The sequence below is a fragment of the Budorcas taxicolor genome, chromosome 6 (genome assembly GCF_023091745.1).
Source record: "Budorcas taxicolor isolate Tak-1 chromosome 6, Takin1.1, whole genome shotgun sequence".
Taxonomy (NCBI): Eukaryota; Metazoa; Chordata; class Mammalia; order Artiodactyla; family Bovidae; genus Budorcas; species Budorcas taxicolor.
This window is the reverse complement of record NC_068915.1, coordinates 7,089,001-7,110,305: the sequence shown is the minus strand read 5'-3', so window position 1 is coordinate 7,110,305 and position 21,305 is coordinate 7,089,001. Positions and strand designations below refer to the sequence as shown.

Below are 21,305 nucleotides of genomic sequence, written 5' to 3'. Positions count from 1 at the left end.
TGAAATGAGTGCAATTGTGCAGTAGTTTGAACATTCTTAGTCATTAGTCTTCTTCAGGATCAGAATGAAAACTGACCTTTTCCAGTCCTGTGGCTACTGCTGAGTTTTCCAAATTTGCTGGTATATTGAGTGCAGCACTTTCACAGCATCATCTTTCAGGATTTGAAATAGCCCCACTGGAGTTCCATCACCCCCACTAGCTTTGTACATAGTGATGCTTCCTAAGGCCCACTTGATTTCACACTCCAGAAGTTCTGGCTCTAGTTGAGTGATCACACCATCGTGGTTATCTGGGTCATTAAAACCTTTTTCATACAGTTCTGTGTATTCTTGCCACCTCTTCTTAATATCTTCTACTTCTGTTACGTCCACACTGTTTCTGTCCTTTATTGAGCCCATCTTTGCATTAAATGTTCCCTTGGTATCTCTAATTTCCTTGAAGAGATCTCTAGTCTTTCCCATTCTATTGTTTTCCTCTTATTTCTTTGCACTGATCACTGAGGAAGACCTTACCTCTCCTTGCTCTTCTTTGGAACTCTGCATTCAGGTAGGTATATCTTTCTTTTTCTCTTTTGCCTTTTGCTTCTCTTCTCAGCTATTTGTAAGACCTCAGACAGCCATTTTGCCTTGTTGCATTTCTTTTTCTTGGGGATGGTTTTAACTGCCGCCTCCCTATATAGTGTTAGGAACCTCCGTCTATAGTTCTTCACGCTGTATCAGATCTGATCCCTTAAATGTCTTTGTCACTTCCATTGTATAATCATACTGGGTTTGATTTGGGTCATATCTGAATGGCCTAGTGGTTTTCCCTACTTTCTTAAAGGCTGAATTTTGCAATAAGGAATTCATGATCTGAGCCACAGTCAGCTCCCTGTCTTGTTTTTGCTGACTGTATAGAGCTTTTCCGTCTTTGGCTTCAAAGACTATATCAGTCTGATTTCAGTCTTGACCATCTGGTGATGTCCATGTGTAGAGTCATCTCTTGTGTTGTTGGAAGATGACGTTTGCTATGACCAGTGCGTTCTCTTGGCAAAACTGTTTGCCTTTGCCCTGCTCATTTTGTACTCCAAGACCAAACTTGCCTGTTACTCCAGGTTATCTCTTGACTTCCTGCTTTTGCATTCCGGTGTCTTATAGTTGTCTTACAGTTTTTCAAGCACAGTTTTTATTTCCTTAGGTAGTTTATTCCCAGGAATTTTATTCTTTCTGATTATAAGTGGGATTAGTTCCTTAGTTTCTTTTGTTTGTTGCTAGTATATAGAAATGCAACAAATTTCTCTATATTAATTTTGTACCCTTTACTGGATTAATTGAGCTCTAGTAGTTTTTTGGTGGCATTTTTAGGATTTTCTTTATATAGTATGATACCTGCAAGTAGTGTTAATTTTTTTTTTATTTACTGCTTCTTTTCCAGTTTAGATTTCTTTTATTTCTTGTTTGATTGCTGTAGCTATGACTTCCAGGAGTGTTGAATGAACGTGTTGAGAGTGGGCCTCATTGTCTTGTTTCTGATCTTAGAGGAAATGCTTTCAGTTTTCATAGTTGAGTATGATGTTAGCTGTGGGTTGTCATGTATCACCTTTGTTATGTTGAGGTATGTTCCCTTTGCCCACTTTCTGAATATTTTTTATCATAAGTAGATGCTGAATTTTGTAAAAAGATTTTTGTGTATCTTTTTAGATAATCGTGTGTTCCTTATCACTTTGTTCATGTGGTGTATCATATTAATTTTGTGGATATTGAAAACTTTTTGTATCCTTGGATTAAATCCCACTTGATCATGGTATATGACCCTTTTATTATTGTATTTGGTTTGCTGGTTTCTTTGTTTTGTTTTTTTTGAGGACTGTTTCATATATGTTCATCAGTGATACTGGCCTGATTTTTTTTTTTTTTTTGATATTTTTGTCTGGTTTTGGTATCAGGATGATACTGGCATCATAGAATGAGTTCGTAAGCATTCCTTCTGTTGAGTTTTTTTGGAATAGTTTTAGAAGGGTAGCTGTTAACTCATCTAAATGTTTGATAGAATTCACCTGAGAAGTCATCTGGTCGTATACTATCTTTTGTTACTTTTTTTTTTATTATTAGTGATTCATTTCACTACTGGTAATTCATGTTTTCTATTTCTTCATGTTTCAGACTTGGGAGACTATTGTTTTAGGGATTTGTTCATTTTTGCTAGGTGACCCATTGTATTGGCATGTATTTCTAGTAATCCCTTATGATCCTTTGCATTTCTGTGGTGTTGGTTGCAACTTCTCCTTTTCCGTTTCCAATTTTATTGATTTGGGCCATCTCCTGATAAGTCCAAGAAAGATTTATTGATTTGTTTTTTTCTACCTTTACTTAGCTCAGGTCTGGGTCACAGGGTGATTGACTGCAGAACCTAGGGGGGCCCCGTGGCTAATGCTGGCTCATTAGGGGGTGGAGTCTATCCAAGAGACCCCAGGCTGTTGCCCATCCACTCGTGGGTACAAAGGTCCTGGCTAGTGCTGACCTACTGGCAGATAGAACAGGTCCTGAAGTCTGATTGCAGGGCCCAGGTGTCCCAGAGCTAGGCTGGATTGTGGGTGATCAGACTGGTTCCTGTCATGGTTGAGTGTAGGGTCGCGGGGGGTCCTGAAGTTTGTGTAGCTTGCTAGTGGGTGGTCAGCTATCAGAGCTGCAGTTTTCTTTTGGCTGATGTCTGCTTCTTGGTGGGGGGCAGGGGGCAGGGGTCGCTGAGTCCTAGGGTCTCTGGCTTGAAAGCCCTGGTGGGTGGGGCTGGTCCTGGGCCATCTAGTGGGCAGCGTTGTACCCTGAAGGTCTTCAGTCAGCCTGTCTCCTGGTGGTGAGGCTGTCAGCTGCTGGGCTTGAGGCATCCCAGCCTGACAAGTACAGGATGTTTGGTGGGAGCAGGGCTAGTCCTGAAACTGAAACTAGAGGGAGGGTTCCACAGTGGTGCCCACCAGCACAGTGTCCGCCTGGCAGAACAGGCCCTCCCAGCATGACTGCCCGTGTCTTCGTCCTCATGGTGGGGAAGCTGCATTGCCTCCTGCCTCTCTGGGAGACTCTTGTAAGTCTGGCCGAAGTTCCTACCAAATTCCTGCTTCTACCCCCAGGGTCCCGGAGCACGTGAGAGCCTGTGTGTGCCCTTTCAGAGTGGAGTCTTGTGTTCCTCAGCCCTTGGGGACTCCTCAAAGGAAGCCCTGCTGGCCTTCACAGTCAGATACTCTGGGAGCTCCTGTTCCTAGTGTGGGGCCCCTGACCCCAGGAGCCCAGTGTGGGGCGCAGACCTCTGACTCCTGTAGGAGAAGCTCTGCGGCTGGCGTTCTCCCATTTGTAGGCTGCCCACCCACGGTTATGAGACTTGACTGTATCTTGACTTCATCCCTCCTACCCGTCTCCTTGTGGTTCCCTTTATCTTTAGCTGTATATCCTTTCTGGTAGATTTCTGGTCTTTTTCATCAGTAGTAGTTATGCAGATAGCTGTGATCTTGTGGTGCCTGTAAAGAAGTGAGCTCAGGGTCTCTCTCCTCTGCCCTCTTGGCTGATCTATTAGAGTATCTTCAAGTGAATTAAGGGATGTGGGCTGGGTTTCTGTTTCATGTAGAGCACGGTGCCTGGAACTGAAACTCACCTAACTGTGCTCTCACCTCAGAGTGGAGAGGGATGTTTGCTGTACTTACTTGATGAACTATCCTTGTTAAAAAAATCAAGTAGCTCAGGATCATATATGCATTCATCCTCCTATAGGTTCATATTGACAGACCTCCTGCATTCTCTTTTAAATAACTCAGTTTTGGTTTTTTTTCCCCCCTAAGATGCAGCTTCATGTACATTTATTTTTTGGACACAAGTTCAGAATCTTACATTTCTTCTTATTAAAACTATTCCAAATTGATCTGAAACATTATGCGATTGGCTGACTTGGGGAAGATTTTAATCCTGTCAGTATATTTGTTATTTTTCTTGATTTCATGATATCTACAAATTTTAAAGCATACCTTGTTAGGCTTGTTGTTGTTATTCAGTTGCTAAGTCGTGACCAAATCTTTGTGACCTCATGTACTGCAGCACGCCAGGCTTCCCTGTCCTTCGCTGTCTCCCAGAGTTTGCTCAGACTCATGACCATAGAGTCGATAATGGTCGATAATCCAACCATCTCATCTTCTGCCACCCCCTTCTCCTCCTGCCCTCCATCTTTCCCATCATCACAGGGTCTCTTCCAGTGAGTCTACTCTTTGCATCAGGTGGACAAAGTATTGGAGCTTCAGCTTCAGCATCCATCCTTCCAATGAATATTCAGGGTTGATTTCCTTTAGGATCGATTGATTTGATCTCTTTGCAGTCCAAGGGACTGTCTAGAGGCTTCTCCAACACCACAGTTTGAAAGCATCAGTTCTTCGGTGCTCAGCCTTCTTTCTGGTCTGGCTCTCACATCCATACATGACTACTGGAAAAGCCATGGCTTTGACTTATATGAACCTTTCTCGCCAAAATGATGTCTGTTTTTTAATACACTTGTCTACTTTTGTCACAGCTTTCTTTCCAAGGAACAAGTGTCTTTTAAATTTCATGGCTGCAGTCAGACTGCCTACAGTTAATTTTGAAGCCCAAGAAAATAAAGTCTGTTACTGTTTCCATTTTTTTCCCCATCTATCTGCTATGAAGTGATGGGACTGTATGCCATGATCTTAGTGCTTTGAAAGTTGAGTTTTAAGCCAGATTTTTCACTCTCCTCTTTCACCTTCATCAAAAGGATCTTTACTTTCTTTTTGCTTTCTGCCATTAGGGTGGTATTATCTGCATATCTCAGCTTGTTGATACTTCTCTCGGCAGTCTTGATTCCAGCTTGTGATTCATCCAGCCTGGCATTTCACATGATGTACAAACCAGGAAATGGTGAAGGACAGGGAGGCCAGGTGTGCTGCAGTCCATGGGATCCCAAAGAGTCAGACATGACTGGGCGACTGAACAACTCTGTATAGAAGTTAAATAAACAGGGTGACAGTATACAGCCTTGACATACTCTTTTCCCAATTTTGAACCAGTCTGTTGTTCCATGTTCAGTTCTAACTTTTGCTTCTTGACCTTCATACAGGTTTCTCAGGAGATAAGTAAGGTGGTCTGGTGTTCCCATCTCTTTTAAGAATTTTCTACAGTTCATTGTGATCCACAGAGTCAAAGGCTTTAGTGTAATGAATGAAGCAGAAATAGATGTTTTTCTGGAACTCCCTTGCTTTCTCCGTGATCCAACGAATGTTGGCATCTTGATCTCTGGCTCTCCTGCTTCTTTGAAACCCAGCTTGTATTATATACATCTGGGAGTTCTTGGTTCACATGCTGCTGAGGGATTTTGAGCATAACTTCACTAGCATGTGAAATGAGTACAACTCTGTGGTAGTTTGAGCATTGTTTGGCATTGCCTTTCTTTGGGATTGGAATGAAAACTGACCTTTTCCAGTCCTGTGGCCACTGCTGAGTTTTCCAAATTTGCTGACATATTGAGTTCAGCACTTTAACAACATCATCTCCTAGGATTTTAAATAGCTCAACTGGAATTCCATCACCTCCACTAGCTTTGTTCATACTAATGATTCCTAAGGCCCACTTGACTTCACACTCTCAGATGTCTGGCTCTAGGGAGTGACATGTAATCACAGATGAAATCCTTAGCCATTTCAAGCTTGTTTCTTCATCTGTGAATGGGGCTGATAATAAGATTATGGTTACTGTGAGGAATAAATGTGGAGATGTTCACAGAGCAGCCAGTGCAGTTCTTGGGACATTGTATGTATTCAGTGTACTTTAGCTCTTATTAATTACTCACATCACTGACATCAGAGTTGGGCAGGAGAGAGAAGGACAGATACTTGTGTCACACCACTCAAAGCTACTCTCCTAGGTTTATGTATATTCATTAATAATGGTCCTGTTTTTATTTATTTTGCTCACCAAGACACATGGGAGAACTTTTAAATTGCCTTTCTTGAGTATACTGTCTGACATTGCTTTATTTACCTAATTCTTCCCAACTCACCCCCAAAACTTAGTTTTTTAGTGATCCATCCATCCAACTTTTTCCAAGACACTTTAACTACCACTCTTATTTCTTTTAAAACCTCAAAATACCTAAATAATGAATTCTACCTGGTAGTTAAGAGCATATGAAGTGATTTATTGATACTGGTTAAGATCCATTATATACAGGTAGAAACCATCAAAATTGTACAGGGAACCATGAAGAATATTGATAAAGACTGTTTTACAGACAAAATAACAACTGGAAAATAGTCTTAACATACACAACATGTAATTATGAAAAAAACGTAGAACACAAATTGTTCCACAAAACAGATTCCAAGGTTATTTAAAAGTCTGCTATGCAAACCTTAAGTTGAGAAATGTTCAATGGGGTTATATTGTTTTTAAAAAACTAAGTATAATGTAAAAATTAAGTTTTTTTATCCCTTACTGTAAATGGGAGAGGAACCGAGACAACTTTTTACCCCAAATCTATACATTTTGAAAAATAATTTATATGTCTAGCACAAAGAAAGAAAATTGAGAATGTTTACAGTTCTGTAAACTATGCCTTTCATGAAATGCAAACTGCATCATTTTTTTTTAAATTGTGCAATCAGAAATAGACTGTTCCCTTTAAGGTACAACTGTACCTCAACTGGCTTTATACCTGAGCACCAAAGCTGAAGTTCTAAAATGCCGTCTTGGAAAGCTATTCTGAAAATGAGCAAGAAATCAAAACTAGACTGTTACTATCCAGAGAATTAGGCACCAAGAAGGAGAGTGTCTCCTTAGAAATGCAGTATTAACAATAGAGAAGTTTCTGTTAATTAAGCAGCTGACAGATCTCCTTGTGAACACAACAAAGGAAATCCACGTAGGATGATCCTCCATAAAGTCCTTTGTCTTCTACCAGGAACTGTCGGAAAACCATTTCTGGCTGTTCTCGCTGCTTTACTATCGTCAGCTAGGAAGAAAACAACAAGGCGGCTGGTTACAAACATTTCCTGAATGTGGCTCAATTCTGTATGCTTCAGTTTCACCAGAATTGCATGTCTGTTGCCTATGAGGCCTTGGAGGAGGACAGGAAAATGCCTGTTACCCAGAGTAGAGAGAGGCGGCACAAAGCCACAAAAATCAAGACATGTAAGTGGCAACAATGAAACAAAAGCAGAATGTTACGGAAATGGCTTCACAATGGCAGTGACTCGCTGAACCTTAAAGGACAGGGTAGGATTTCCTTAAGGATGTGGGAGTATGGTGTTAGGGAGCATTCTACTGGGGAACCACGTGCCAAATACACAGTCCTGGATGGCAGGTAAATTAGCACACACTTCTAGAAGTCCGTGGGAGATGACGCGTTTGGGTTTTTGTAGAAAATGTGAATCAACGAAGGTGATGAAGAACAACTGGCTGTGGTGCACAGCGTTCACTAGGGGGATGAGGGAAACGAGACAGGAAGCAGCTGCAAGCATCTAAGGTGGGAGACAGTCAAGACCTGAATGAGGCAGTGTAGCTGTAAAGAAGACAGATGGAAAAGATAATGTTCTTAAACTACTGAAATTAATCTTAAAAAATAATTTTACACCGATTACATGTGGAAATGGTAATATTTTAGATAAGTTAAAACCTTATCAAAATTGTTTTTCATTTTAATTGTGGCTGCTACGAAGTACAGAATTAATGTGCATCTTGCATTATTGGACAGTGCTGCTCTAGAGAGAGAGACCCATGGGGAGGAAGCCCAGAAGAAGGTAGTTTGTCATGAATACTCTCAGCTCTTCTGTTGACCCACTTACTCACTTGTATTTCAAGAAGTTAAAGCAGACGATCAGAATGGTCAGAATTTGATATCTATTGAGCTGTGTGTGTGGTTAATGGAGACAGATGTGCAAAATATTGTCTCCATCTACCACCTGTACAATTAAGAAGAACCAGGGCATCATCTCACTTCCTTTTGCCTGGTGAAACCACCCAAAGTGCCTGCAGCTACCAGCTTCACACCCGCTACGGCGAGGAAGGCACGTTCCACATCGGCTGGGTGCAGCTACCGTTTCGAGCTGGCTAATTCCACGTGGATACGGACACATGTGACGTCTTGGCTGGTCCGTGCCAGGCCCTGACACTGGAACAGCAGTGTGCAAAGTCATATTCCATCTGAAGAGGGGAAAGAAACTAGCTCCTCCCATAGGAACATCGCCAAGGAGTTGAAAGTGTGCATCCTGGTGAGCCTGAAACCAAGGCAGTTTTCTTGAAAAGAGAAATTTACACAAGTAAATTGTCTTCTCCACCTTTCCCCAGGTGCCGCTAGGACTCTGCCATTGTCTGCTATGGGCAACACCAGTGTGGGTCTGGCCTCAGTGAGACAGCTCAGGCTGAGACTGGGCAGAATAAAAACACCATGGAGGGAAGGATTTGAGGTCCTAGTTTCCTTAGAATTTAATTTTTCTATGGAAATTAATGGAAGTTCGTATTGCTCATCTGGGGGGTACTGCCATTCATTTATTTAGTTTTTGGTTTAAATGTAGTGGTCACTGTAAAACCTTCTCTGATGTGTTCATCTGGTCATGATCTGAAGTAGGAAACGAAAGAGGGGATGAATTTCAACCTTGGAAGAAACTCATCTTTAAGGTAAAGGAATTAATATCCTGCTATCACATTTGAGTCTCTACAAAGCTGGATCACCCAGCACTTGGTATAAAGTCTCAGGGAACTGCATTTATAGAAGTGGTGGATATGGTGTCTTGACATGCTGGTAGTCTTCTCATGGATACACCACCCACATAAGAGGAGAAAGTATATTGGGAGGGACTGGGAATCTGTGTGTTATTCCCCTCAGTGTTTCCATAGGGAGGGACACAGCTCGGTGGGGTGGGGTGGGGTGGGGAGGGGAGAGGACTATAAAATGGTCACTGCTGGTCTCCCTGCCACGTTCCTGTGTGCCCTCTCCGTGGAAGGACTGGTTAATCCAACTGGTCTAAATGGGATATTCTCTGGGCCATGTTACCAGTGCTTAGAGAATTATTGTACTTCAAAATGCATTTTCTTCTCTCACATTGCCTGTTTCACAGGGCACAGATAAATGACAGCAGTGATCAGGATGGCCCAAAAGGAGTATGCTGAATGAGAGGAGAGTGCCATGGGTATAACTTAGGAGAGCATCTTGTCTTAAGGGGCAGATGAATGAAGAGAAGCCAAAGGAAAAAGGTCAATGAGAAACAATCAGGAGAGTATGATGTCTTGAAAGCGGACAGAAGAGAAACATTGAGGAAAGTAGCAGTACTCAGTCCTGTAAAGGGGTTGAGAAGAAAATGTCTTTAGCAGTTTGGCAGTTCCAAGAAAACTGGAGCTGGGAAGGAAATTACAGGCAGTTATTAACATTTCAGGAAGCATGGTGGGAAAATGCCTGCTATGTTTCTAGTGTTCAGTACACATTTGTGGGATAAAAAGGAAAAGGAAGCAGCATCTTGGAGAAGCAGCAGCTTCAAAGAAGGAAGATGTGACAACAGCTTGTAAACTGGAAAGGAGCCAGTGGGGAGGGAGTATTCTAGGAAGCACAAGAGGAAGAAGAGATACTCTGGAGCGTGGAGAACCATGAGCAGGGCAGGGCTAGAATTTCAGTAAAGCATTTGATTTAGGTAATCTGGGAATACACTGTGATAGAAATCTTTTCTTTTCTTTTTTAATTCTCCCACAAATGTAAGACTGTGCTGACAGTGAGCTCTAAGAGGGCTGATTCTCTGAAAAACTAACTAGCATAATCGAGAAGGTAGCAATGCCTTCTGGTTTGATTTTGCTATCCTTGACCCTTTTCTCCTCCTAGTCAATCTGGACTCTTTCAAAGATATAAAGACTCTTTAAATGTGTCTTCATTTCCTTTGTGTGATCCATTTTCAAAGGTTGGAGAAGAAGATGTAAAACTAAGCTCATGGACTGAACAGCCAGGACAGGCCTTTGTTTGTTGTGACCTAGCTGTGCGCCCTGACCAGGTGAGCGCACTCCTTTTCACGTCTGCTAAGCAGCAATGACAGCTGAGAGGCTGTGGGGGACCAGGTATCTCCTGGATTCCTTCAGCTCTCACATTTCTGGATTTTAATGAGTTTCAAATTCTTTGAAACCCTGAAAATATCAAGGATTTTTCAGAGATACATTTGCAAGTAGCACATAAAAGAATCATTTAAGCTAAAATTAGTATTAATATTATATAATTTCTTATATTTTATTTACATATCATATTTGGTGACTACTCCAGATATTTTAATAACCACAGCTGACATGACCTTGATAAGCAGGTCATGAAGCAGGTGAGAGAAAGCAGAGGAGAGGAAAGGATTTTCATTTTTCCTGAAAGAAGGGGTTACTGAGCACAAGGGTGATCGCCATGTTTAGTCTGGCTCCTTCTCTGCATTTGGGGCCAGTTATGGAGATGCAGCCACTAGGACAAAGGTGGCTCATCCTTGCTGTGCATTCTGAACACTCGTTCTGGTCAATCTGTGTGTCATAAGACCCTAAGATTTCATCACACGTCTCCAGGGTGTTCAGAGTGTTGTGTGAAGAACATGTTTAGTTTGAGCCTTCGCTGCCATCTCTAGGTCCTGCCCTAAAACTGAACCCAAGTAGTGATGTAAAAACAGTTCTGGAAAGGTTTTGTTTACCCAGATGTCCTAGAGATTATAAAGCTCTTTATTCAACTTTCCTAAGTTCTACTAAAGTTGATGTTTGCATGCACGAGTATCTATCATGGTAAAGAACACTGATATAACCTGATATAATATTTATGTTTCGGGGGAACAACAGCCCCACAATACCCTGGTTCTTGTAGAGGCCTGCCTGCAGCTAAGTGTCCTGGACCTCTGCAGGAAGTAGTACAGTAATAGACCACCGTCATCTGTATGTTCCAGGCAATTCTACTATTGAGCTTGAAAAGGGAAACAAGGGTGAGTACTTGGCACTTAGCAACAAGGCATAATTTTCCTGACTTAACAGACATTTTACATTCTTTTACTCACACTCAAAAAAAGCTTGGAAGGACTAGGATAACAAAATTTTTCAGAGATAATAAAAGCTATAAAAGTCAAATTTAACAAATGTTTTTATACTTCTAAAATTTTAAGCACTGAAGGAAAAGTCATTTCAAAGACTTAATAATATCAATTGTTTCTAAGTTAATACTAAGATAACCCATAGTTAATGCATGGTGATAGTTATTTTTCTATGTGTGTGGTTGACAGGTAAGTACGTATACTCAGAGACTGTGAGTTTTCTATGAGAAATCATGTTATAAAAATACAGGACATGCATTTTAAAGTCTGTAAGGAAATCAAAACACTTGAAGAAAGAAGAAAATCTCATTCTTACCTTCATTGAATATGGCCGCTTTTGTTGGATAATACCCATTATCATTCTGAGTGTTTGTGAGTATGGATTTCCCACCTCAGGCAATAATGTCTAAATTTAAGGAAAATAAAGTTTAAGTTTCAGTACAAGTTATAAGATTTAGATAGAAGCAGAATGAGATTATTAGAATGTTAAAGTTAAAAAATATCCTTCCACGCTGTTGGCTTAGTTCATCTACCTAAAAACCAAAAATGTGAAATAAAAATGCATGAAATGATCCATACTCATCAGCATAATTTGACACAAACAGTCTATGATTTTTGCAAAGAATGTCAAGTCACCATGATTTTAATTCCTTTGCAAGATGGATATTTCAAGGCTGTGTTATGAAAGAAGGATATACCTCATTCCTTCAGTGGATCAGCAGCAGAACCCTGAGGCATTACCCCACGTGGAAAATGCCATCCAAATACCACTGTCCCAACATTCAAACCACCAAATGCTGACTTCTCAGAGGGAATGTGGCCTCTTAGATTTCCCTGTAATCTGGGTAATGGTATATAAAAGATAGCACCCACGGCATGTGGCCCCCAGGGGACACGAGAGATCTGGACTTAGATTTCTTTCATTAAGACGTAAATGTTAATGCTTACGTCTAAGCAAGGAGATACCAAGAGCTAAGACAACATCTGTGAGTTAGCCACTGGAAAAGTGAACTGGAACATTTTACCAAAAAGTCACACATCTCAGGAAAAGATCATAGCCAACATTTTTCACAGGAGTTGTTAAAAAGGCAAGAAATTAATTATTTATATTCACAATCCACACCCTCTATGTATTCTCTATGTGGTCTCTTTAAGACTGTTTTTAAATTTTCATTTAAAAAACAAACATAAAATAAGTATACTTTATGTATATATCTCAAAGTGCCAACTGCCTCTAAAAAGAAAGCAATATTTGGTTTTTTGTCTGACTTTTTGAAGAAGGTTGAGAAGAAATATGGAGACATAAGCACAAACCTACAAATCTGTTGCTTTGTGGTGGACAGACTTTGGCTACTTCATATGTATATTCAACAAATATGCATTAACATTTATTTCATATGTGAAATTTAATGTTTAATATATGACATAAGAGGAGGCTTCCTTAAATTTTATATAAACTTTCTTCACATTTATAGTTCTTTGTCCACTGAATTTTAATTTTTAAGAAATTGCATTTCTAATCATTCTTAATTTCAACCACATGCAAACATCTTACTATTTCTAAATATTCATCTTAAAACTAACCTCTTAATGGATACCTTTAACTTCTTTAAAAATATATTTTTACATTCATAATACATATGCAGCTCTCTAAACTGACCACATATCTATTTAACCTGAGATTTTAATCCAGACTCCTCCTCCAGATGCTATGTGTCTACCTTCATACCAGAAATTAAAGCCTTAAGCCATCTGCCAAAACGTGAGTGAGGACTCAGGGAACAAATTCTCTGCTGCATTCTGCACCTGAATTCATAGGGAATCCAGTCAAGCAGAGGAAGACAGCCATCACAGCAGTGGGGCTCACACGATGGTCTGCAAATAAGGTATGCAGTCAGTGTGATTCTCAGAGTATACTAGGAAAACCAACAATTACAGTTTAAGAAGAACATCATTTGTGTTCATTCCACATCAAATCTAAGGGTGCATAATTTCAGAAGGGTGCATAATTTGTTTTTGTGGGATGGTCATATCCGTAGCTAAACATGTCTGACAGATTCTACATCCTGGTGAATATGTAGTTCAGCACCAGGGATGAGCCCAGAGCCTAAGACCAAACTCACTTCCCACCTCTGCCACTTACTACTGAAAGAACTTGTCTCTGCACCTCACTGGAGATGTCTAGAAAATGTTGATACTAGTATCTGTCTCAGATTTGTTACAAGAGTTAAATGAAATAGTGTGTTTAAAGTATTTGGAGCACAGTGATTAACAAATAGGAAATGCTCTGGTAGTGTTGGCAGTCTCTATTAAAGCATTAATTTGGTTGTTGGATAACACTTTATACAAACAACTTTATGCTAGCTAATTGTTATTCATTAAAACATGAAATTCTCTTATATAGAACTACAGACCTTATTGTTTTGTCTATAATACATGGTTGCACATGGACAAAAAGCATTTAAGAATTTGTTTATTACTGCAAAACAAAGAAAAAAATATACCTACCATATCTGTGTTGACATGTGCAAGAGATGGCACGTTAAAGATTCCTTGAATCAGTTCTGGTGGGCTGCTTACTCCCAACCATAAGAACATGTTTAGACCATTGGCCAAGAGGAAGATTCCTTCTTCTGAAAGACGGGTCTCAGAGCAGCGAATAGCAGCAGGTAACGTGGTGCTCTTGACATCCAAGGTGTGCTGCAAGGCAGAGGCGAGAGTCAGAAGGCCCTCCTGCTCCCTCCTTCCTCTCCTACCATTTCCCCCTCCTCCCTCTCAGCTCACATCAATGAGTCCTTGCTCTGCACCAGGCATTCTAGTCATTAGACAGTAATCCCCACCTTGTATAGCTAACCATGTTTTGGAGGGAAGAAAGGACAGCAGATAATCTAAGTATATAGAAATTTAGACGGTGTTAAGTGCTGTGAAGGAAATCCAACCAGTCCATTCTAAAGGAGATCAGCCCTGGATGTTCTTTGGAAGGAATGATGCTAAAGCTGAAACTCCAGTACTTTGGCCACCTCATGCAAAGAGTTGACTCATTGGAAAAGACTCTGATGCTGGAAGGGATTGGGGGCAGGAGGAGAAGGGGACGGACAGAGGATGAGGTGGCTGGATGGCATCACCGACTCAATGAATGTGAGTCTGAGTGAACTCCGGGAGTTGGTGATGGACAGGGAGGCCTGGCGTGCTGCGATTCATGGGGTCGCAGAGTCAGACACGACTAAGCGACCGAACTAAGTGCTGTGAAGCAGGGCAATGGGATAGAGCACACTGGTGGTGGTAGTTTTAAACACGGGAGTCCAGGAGGTTTGTTAAGAAGGTAACATCTGAGCCAGGGGCCGTGGGCATTCCAGATGGGGGGGGGGGGGGGGGGGCGCATCAGGTGCAGAGGGCCTGAGGCGCAGGACTGTCACGGACGTTCAGGGCTCAGCGAGGAGCCCAATGTGGCTGGAGTACAGAGAGAGAGAGAATATGAGTCAGACAGAAAGCAGGGCGGGGCCCAGGCGGGAAGCAGGTCGGCTTCTCCTGAAGTGGGAAATCCTGAGGTGTTCTGAGGGGCGGAGGGCCATAAACTGACACTTATTTGAACAGCGTTACTCTAACTTCCAGGCCAAAAAGTGACTGGGGGGCCACAGGTGCCAGCAAGCAGGCTTGTTAGGAGAGGCGACTCTGCTGGAGTCTGGGTGGTGACAGTGGGCGTGGAAAGAGTGCAGCCGGATGAGATGTGGTGGGTGAGGAAGAAGAGTCAAAGGGTGAGCGTGGGCCTTTGGTCCTGAAGAACCGGAAGGAGAGAGGGTGACAGACGCATGGGGTGAAGACTGCAGGAGACAGGCCCAGCGCGCTCAGGGGCGGTGCCCATCACAGCCCACAGAGACCGGCTCCAGGGGCTCCAGGGGCTCCAGCGCCATTGCTGCAGAGCTCAGGGCGGTGCCGGCTGCAGACGGGAGCTTGAGCGTCGGCACAGACTGTGGCTGCCGGCCTGACGCAGGTCAGACCCCCGCAGGGCTGTGTGCTCAGACAGAAGGGTCCCAGGGCCTGAGCCCTGGGGGCCCGCACGGGGAAAGCAGGGTAAACCAGCAAAGGCGGCAGCGGGAGGGCAACCCGGGAAGCAGGTGAAGAGGGCGCTCTAGAGGGAGAGGCTGTCAGAGGACTGCGAGCATGTCCGTGTTCCCCAGGGCCCTAGCTTCTCTGGCAGAGTCCAGTTTTATCCGAAAATCAATTATTTGAACGTACGTTCACTCTTCCTAATTGCACTACCACTGAGAGCCTGGGCGTGTGTTTTGATCCAGGAGTCAGAAACCAGCCCTCAGCTGTCCCCGCTATGATCCTGCAGTTATAACCTGCTAGGTCTGGCGGGGGGTGGGGGGCGGGGGGAAGCCGAGGAAGAGAGCACATCAGGGCTATCTTCAGTAAAGAAGCAGAGTACATCACCAGGTAAATTCCCTGAGGGCGTCTGCACAAGGGTCATCAGAACCATTCTGATTAAACGTGGTGACTCTCAGACAATTAATACACTGTCTAAAAAATATGTGTGGTTATCAAAGTCCACACAGATATAGCAGTTGCCTTTCATGCCATAAAGTAGATTTCAACTGAAGCTGGCCTTCCTGACTGTTCAGTCTGCCTAATCCGTCAAAGAGGACCCGTCTGGGAATGAAGGCAGAGACGCAGTCACCCGACAGTTCCGTGAGCTGGAGTGCCCCGCCCCGAGCCCGTCTCCGGCCTGAGCTGCATGTGACACCGAAGTTTCTGGTTAAGAACAAAGGAGGATTCTCTCCCGGACGTCTCCAGGAAATGCGCCACCACAGCGCGCTTCCTACTTACTATGGGCAGAAGCTGTGGGTAAAAGAAGAGCTGCGAGTCGGCCACGCCCATGGTCATGACCAGCTGCCTCTGGTAGGCCCGCTCGTCCGTGGAGATCTCGGGTCTGCCGAGCAGCACGCAGTTCTTCAACAGGCAGTTCATGTACACTGGCAGGACTTTCATGGAATCCGGCAAAATCAGCTGGAAGAGAGAGACACTGGCTTCAGATGCTTGCTCTTTGCGGAGAATCAAGACCCACTGCACTTTACCTGTAAAAGAGAAACAAGATTTGCTCTGAGGATGCAGAGAGCACCCGGTAACCCACATGCAGCACCTAGAGCAGGGAAAGCAGCACGGGGCAGGCATTCAGAGAGCGGCAGGGGGCTGTCACGCTCTCCAGGGCCCTGGAGGCTTGGCACAGTGTTCCTCAGCACAGCTCTCCGTGGGTCATGTGGTCCCAGCCATGACTCTTACCAGCTATATGCCTCGCAAAAACTCCTCATCCTCTCTTTTCCTCCATTTTCTCTTCTAAAATAATAGCACCTCTACTTCACGATCCTGGGGGGGTTAGGAGAATTAAATTGTTTCTGATGTGTGCAGTACTTAAAGTAATACCCAGCACACAGTGTCATATACATGTTTATTAAATGAAATGAAATGTATAAGTTACTTCCTAATCTGTATTACCAGCTTCTTTCTACCTCTTGAGTTCAAGAACAGCATTTCCAGCTACCCCTGAGATCTCTCTTCCTCTGTGCTCTTCCTGCAGCTTAAACTCACAGTCACAGACTCATCAGACACTGAAAGAGGACTGTGTCACAGGTTCTATCAAAGCATCAAGGCCTCTGCAGAGGAATGAGCCATAGTCCACAGGCAAGACGTCTAATGTGCACTGGGGATGATATACATACAGACAGATAAACCGTAATAAGGAAAATTCAAATTACAATACCACTCAATATATATAGAAATTAAAACAGGAAATGTTTTGTGAATTTATTAGGTATGTCACTAAATGATAACAGGAAAAAAATCAAACTCCTACAATTCCACAAACATGTTTTTCCTCTTATGTTTCCTGTTTTAGATACTAGAGCTACTAGATGAACCCTGATTTCATTTTTTCTTTACCTTCAATTAGAACACAAATTCTCTCCATTCCTTTATAATCCACCATTATAATCTTTAAAATCCACCTGTACCTTCTTCCTCTCCACCCTCTCTTTGGCTTATGTGAGCTCATTCTGACTTCATTCTAACTGCCTCCAAGTACATACCATAATATGATGCTCCAAATAGTAACACAATTCTAGAAACATGAGTAAAAAAATTACAAATAATTTGCCTGTGTGTTTAACCTTACCAACACAGTTTTACAAATATGGCTAAGAATCAAGAGAGACTGGCATTTCTTCCATTTATAGTAGGTCAATGAACAACAAAATATCCAAAAGAAGAGCATATACAGGAGATAGATAATCTGCAAATATAAATACCTGGTCTATAAATTCATGATTTCTTTTTAGCTTTCTATCTTAATGATGAAAAAAATATGCACTTAACAGAATATACACTGAAAAGATTCCCCTTAGGGCTCTGTTATTAATAGGATTGATTCCTCAAATCCCTTTATCATTGCTTCTCATGATCTTCTAAGTAAGGAACATGTAAGACAGAACTTTCTAACTGGTTAAGGAAAATATATTTTAGAACAAGTCTACTTTGCAGTTTGTTTTTCCTCTCAACTTTTATCTCTTTTCAAAAAAACCAAAGACAGATAAATAAATGCATGTTTCCTCATATGACAAAATGCTCTTAGAATTTCTTCTCTAGCATAAATTTTTTTTAAATTGAGAAATACTGTTTAACATTACATTAGTTTCAGGTATATAACATAACAATTGATACCTGTATATATTGTGAAATGATCACAATTCTAGTTAACATCATCACCATACAAAGTTACAGAATTTTCCTGTGATGAGGACTTTTTAATATTTACTCTTGGCAACTTTCAAACATGCATCAACTAGAGCAGCTATGCTGTACATCGTATCTCCATCACTTACTTATTTTCTAACTGGACGTTTGTACCTTTTGAGCCCCTTCGCCCCTTTTGCCCACCCTCCACGCCTCCCGGCAGCCACCGGGAAGAAGCAGTCTCCTCAGTATCTGAGCTAGGTTTCTATCTTTTAGATTCCCCATATAAGTGAGACCATTTGGTGTTTATCTTTCTTGGACTTACTTCACTTATTTAGCATAAAGTATTTTTATTTGACAGCATTTGGTACTGGAATATGTTTTCAGCCAAGGAAAATTAGGATTAAAAAAAAAAATTACAAGCCAAGGATACAGGACACAAACCATGGTCACTGGAGCCAAGTGGCCCCAGGGCTACTTCTGGGCTAATCACCAGTTATGGATTAAAAATGTTCCTGGATCCCCATAGAGAAGCATGTACGTACAGTTTTTAAATGTTATCTTGCAATTCACTGGCTGTTTCTCATTAATCAGGTCATATTAAGACAGTTTAGAAATTTGTTGCCTTAAATACCACAAAGAGTTGAGCGTGGCCCATGGTGACTCTTTCAGGACTAAAAAGTCTGATTAGAGGAGACTACAGAGGGCAGGAGGAACAGAACAGAGAATGAAAGTAAGAAGGAAATTCTGTGATGAAGAAAACTGAGTTAGAGTGAAAGGAAACAGTCAGTCAATGTTTTTGAGGTAGGGAAGAAAATGTGGTAACAGATCAGTACTTAAAACCTTTCCTTGCCTCCCTGATCCTCTCCATAAATAGTGAAATTACTCTCGGGAAGAAAAGGTGTGAGTGAGGAAGGAGTGCAAATTCATATGAGTCCAGTTTGACTGAATTTGGAGAATTCTCTGCTTTGGGTTTTGAGGTAACAGATGTGGTAATGGGGGAAAAAAAAAAAAAAAACATTACTTTCCAGTTAAGGTGATGCAACTTACCTCCTCAAGTCAGTGTACTCCCATATGATGTAATATATTTAAGTTTGGGGCAGTGAGTTGTTATATTTAATAAAAAAGGAAGCTACATTGCTTATGTAAGGTTAAAAAATTGTTTTAATGTTGTTTTAAATTATATGTCTTAACCCAGCATCTATCCTATGACTTGCAGAATGGGTGCCTCCTAAAATTTTGCACCTTAAGCTCCTCTTTTGCATCAACCCTGTGCTGGCCCTGGCAATTCAGTAAAAGCGTATCTCCTGAGGTCCAGTATATATAATGCAAGTACACAGCTCCTTAACAGTCTTGCTTGGACCAAGGGAACTTTGGGCTCTGTAGTACTGAATAAAACAGTAGAATACAAATTTCCCCATGGAAATAATTTCTTACAAGTGAACTATGGAAAGACCACCAAATTTGAAGTTACATTCTGTGAGAAAAACCTCAAGTCTAGCCATTCTGTTAAATAATGGTGTATTTTTAATATATCATTGTTACTAACAGTATTATCATCTCTACATTTTCCCTACTCCCTGATGGATAACGGTACAACTGAAATGTGCTAATGGAGAAAGAAAAATCTCCAGAAGAACAGGAATAATCTTTATCTACTTTTTTCAGAAACAGACTGGCATCAGAATGCTGTCACTCCAGAAATAAACTGTGCAAACAGATCTAGCAGTAAAGGCAAAGCTTATAACTTTAAACCAGAAAGAACCGACCAGTTTTATTTCTTCACTTAAGCAGGGAACAGATTTGTTTTTAACATAAGGTTTTTTTGAATCCAATTGTTGTAGCAAATAAACTTCCTTAGAGCTCGCTAACTGTACCTGTTCTTCTTCAGCAAGTCCTCCTGACGTGTGAGACGCTCCAGACACAGAGCAATGTTTCCAGAGCTCCGAAACAGTGAGACTGGGGGGGTACAGTGGTCCTGGCTGGCCTGTACCCAGGAGCTCCTGGGGGGCTCTGTGTAGGATGCTCTGAAACGGGACTGACGCTGAGTTTACTGAAGAGGCAAATCCTCTGACTAACAAAGAGGGCTCACTCACACAGATCTAAGAGTTGCTTCTGTGATTATCAGCAGGAGATGAAAGAATGGGTGGCTACCTTAATCCCTCTGGACAACAAAGGAATTTCTGTAAAAAGTCCAAACTAATAAAGTCTTTTAATTTCCTGCATTACCCAGATTATGCATTTGGCCCCCAGATGTGTCTCTACTATTGCTGCTGCTGAAGGGTGGCTTTAGATGGGGTTTCAGGTGTCACTGTGGACAAGAATTAACCAGAAAGTCTCCCACCTGTTGCTGTCTTCTTTGATTCTGTGTTCAGATGTTCAATACACAACTATGAAAAATGGCATCTAGCTATGATGGGAAAGATTATGAAAAAGAGAACAGATGCAAAAATAAATGTGGGCCTGCGGTTCTGCCTTTTTTTTTTTTTTTGTCTTTTGTTTTCATGAGTCAGATTTATTTAAAAGATCTAAAATTTCAAGTTATTAGCCAGTTTTTTTCAAAACTCTTCATACCTATTATTAATTTTTTTTGTTTTTTGGCTGTGAGCATGGGGGTCTTAGTTCCACAACCAGGGATCAAACCTGTGCCCCCTGCAGTGAAAGCACAGAGTCCTAACCACTGGACTGCCAGGAAATTCCCTATTATTAACTATTAAATACAAAGAACTTTAGAATTTATAAATTTTGTGTTTATAAAATATAGATAAGTCATTTCTGCCATTAGCTCGCGTCAACTTTGATTGTTAATATACCCAAAAAGTATTTAAGCTTCCCCATTTCACAATGTAATATTCATCATCTATATGCAAAAGAAAACCTGATTTATACTGACATTTCTTACATACAATATTCTTTTGTTTTACATAATGTAGTGACTGTCAGCACAATATGCACACACATTTTGAGGTTCATGCATGTTGCAAGGCCACTAAGTTTTTTCAGTGTTGGCTGTAAAAATACCATGGGCTTCCCTGGTAGCTCAGCTGATAAAGAATCCACCTGCAATGTAGGAGAGACCTGGGTTCAGTTCCTGGGTTGGGAGCATCCCCTGGAAAAGAGAACGGCTGCCCACTCCGGGATTTTTGCCTGGAGAATCCCATGGACAGAGAAGCCTGGGGGGCTACAGTCCACGGGGCTGCAGAGTCTGACATACCTGAGCGACTTTCACACATAAAAATACTGCGGTCCCCCAGTGGCACCCCCAGTGTTCTCGGTTGCAGTTCACCAGGCAGCATCTCAGTACCCAGACGACAGCAGCCCTCGGCAGCAGAGGCCGCGTGGGCAGGGCCCTGAAGACGGCGGGCGGCTTACCTGGCTGGCTGCAGAGGGGCTGGCACAGCTCCTCCGGTAGCAGGCCAGCATGTGCGCAGTCTGGTTAACCAGAATTTCCCGAACGACCTTCACGGGTTGGTGTAGAACGGCTTTAAAAGCTGTTTGCACGAAACAATGAAAAGGGCATAAAAGGTT

General features: G+C 42.0%; 1 protein-coding gene across 1 annotated transcript in view; it reads right to left on the bottom strand.

Moving 5' to 3' along the window:
* Positions 1-6,260: 6,260 nt before the first annotated feature.
* The window catches only part of SEC24D (SEC24 homolog D, COPII coat complex component), a 113,007-nt gene continuing 97,962 nt past the window's right edge, over positions 6,261-21,305 (bottom strand). Inside the window, exons 18-22 of the mRNA XM_052642403.1 lie at positions 21,150-21,268; positions 15,879-16,058; positions 13,560-13,751; positions 11,368-11,457; positions 6,261-6,976 (exon numbers count right to left, since the gene is read on the bottom strand). Of these exons, the coding sequence (XP_052498363.1) occupies positions 6,836-6,976; positions 11,368-11,457; positions 13,560-13,751; positions 15,879-16,058; positions 21,150-21,268 (722 nt within the window). The 3' untranslated portion in view covers positions 6,261-6,835. The remainder of the gene's footprint in view (positions 6,977-11,367; positions 11,458-13,559; positions 13,752-15,878; positions 16,059-21,149; positions 21,269-21,305) is intronic.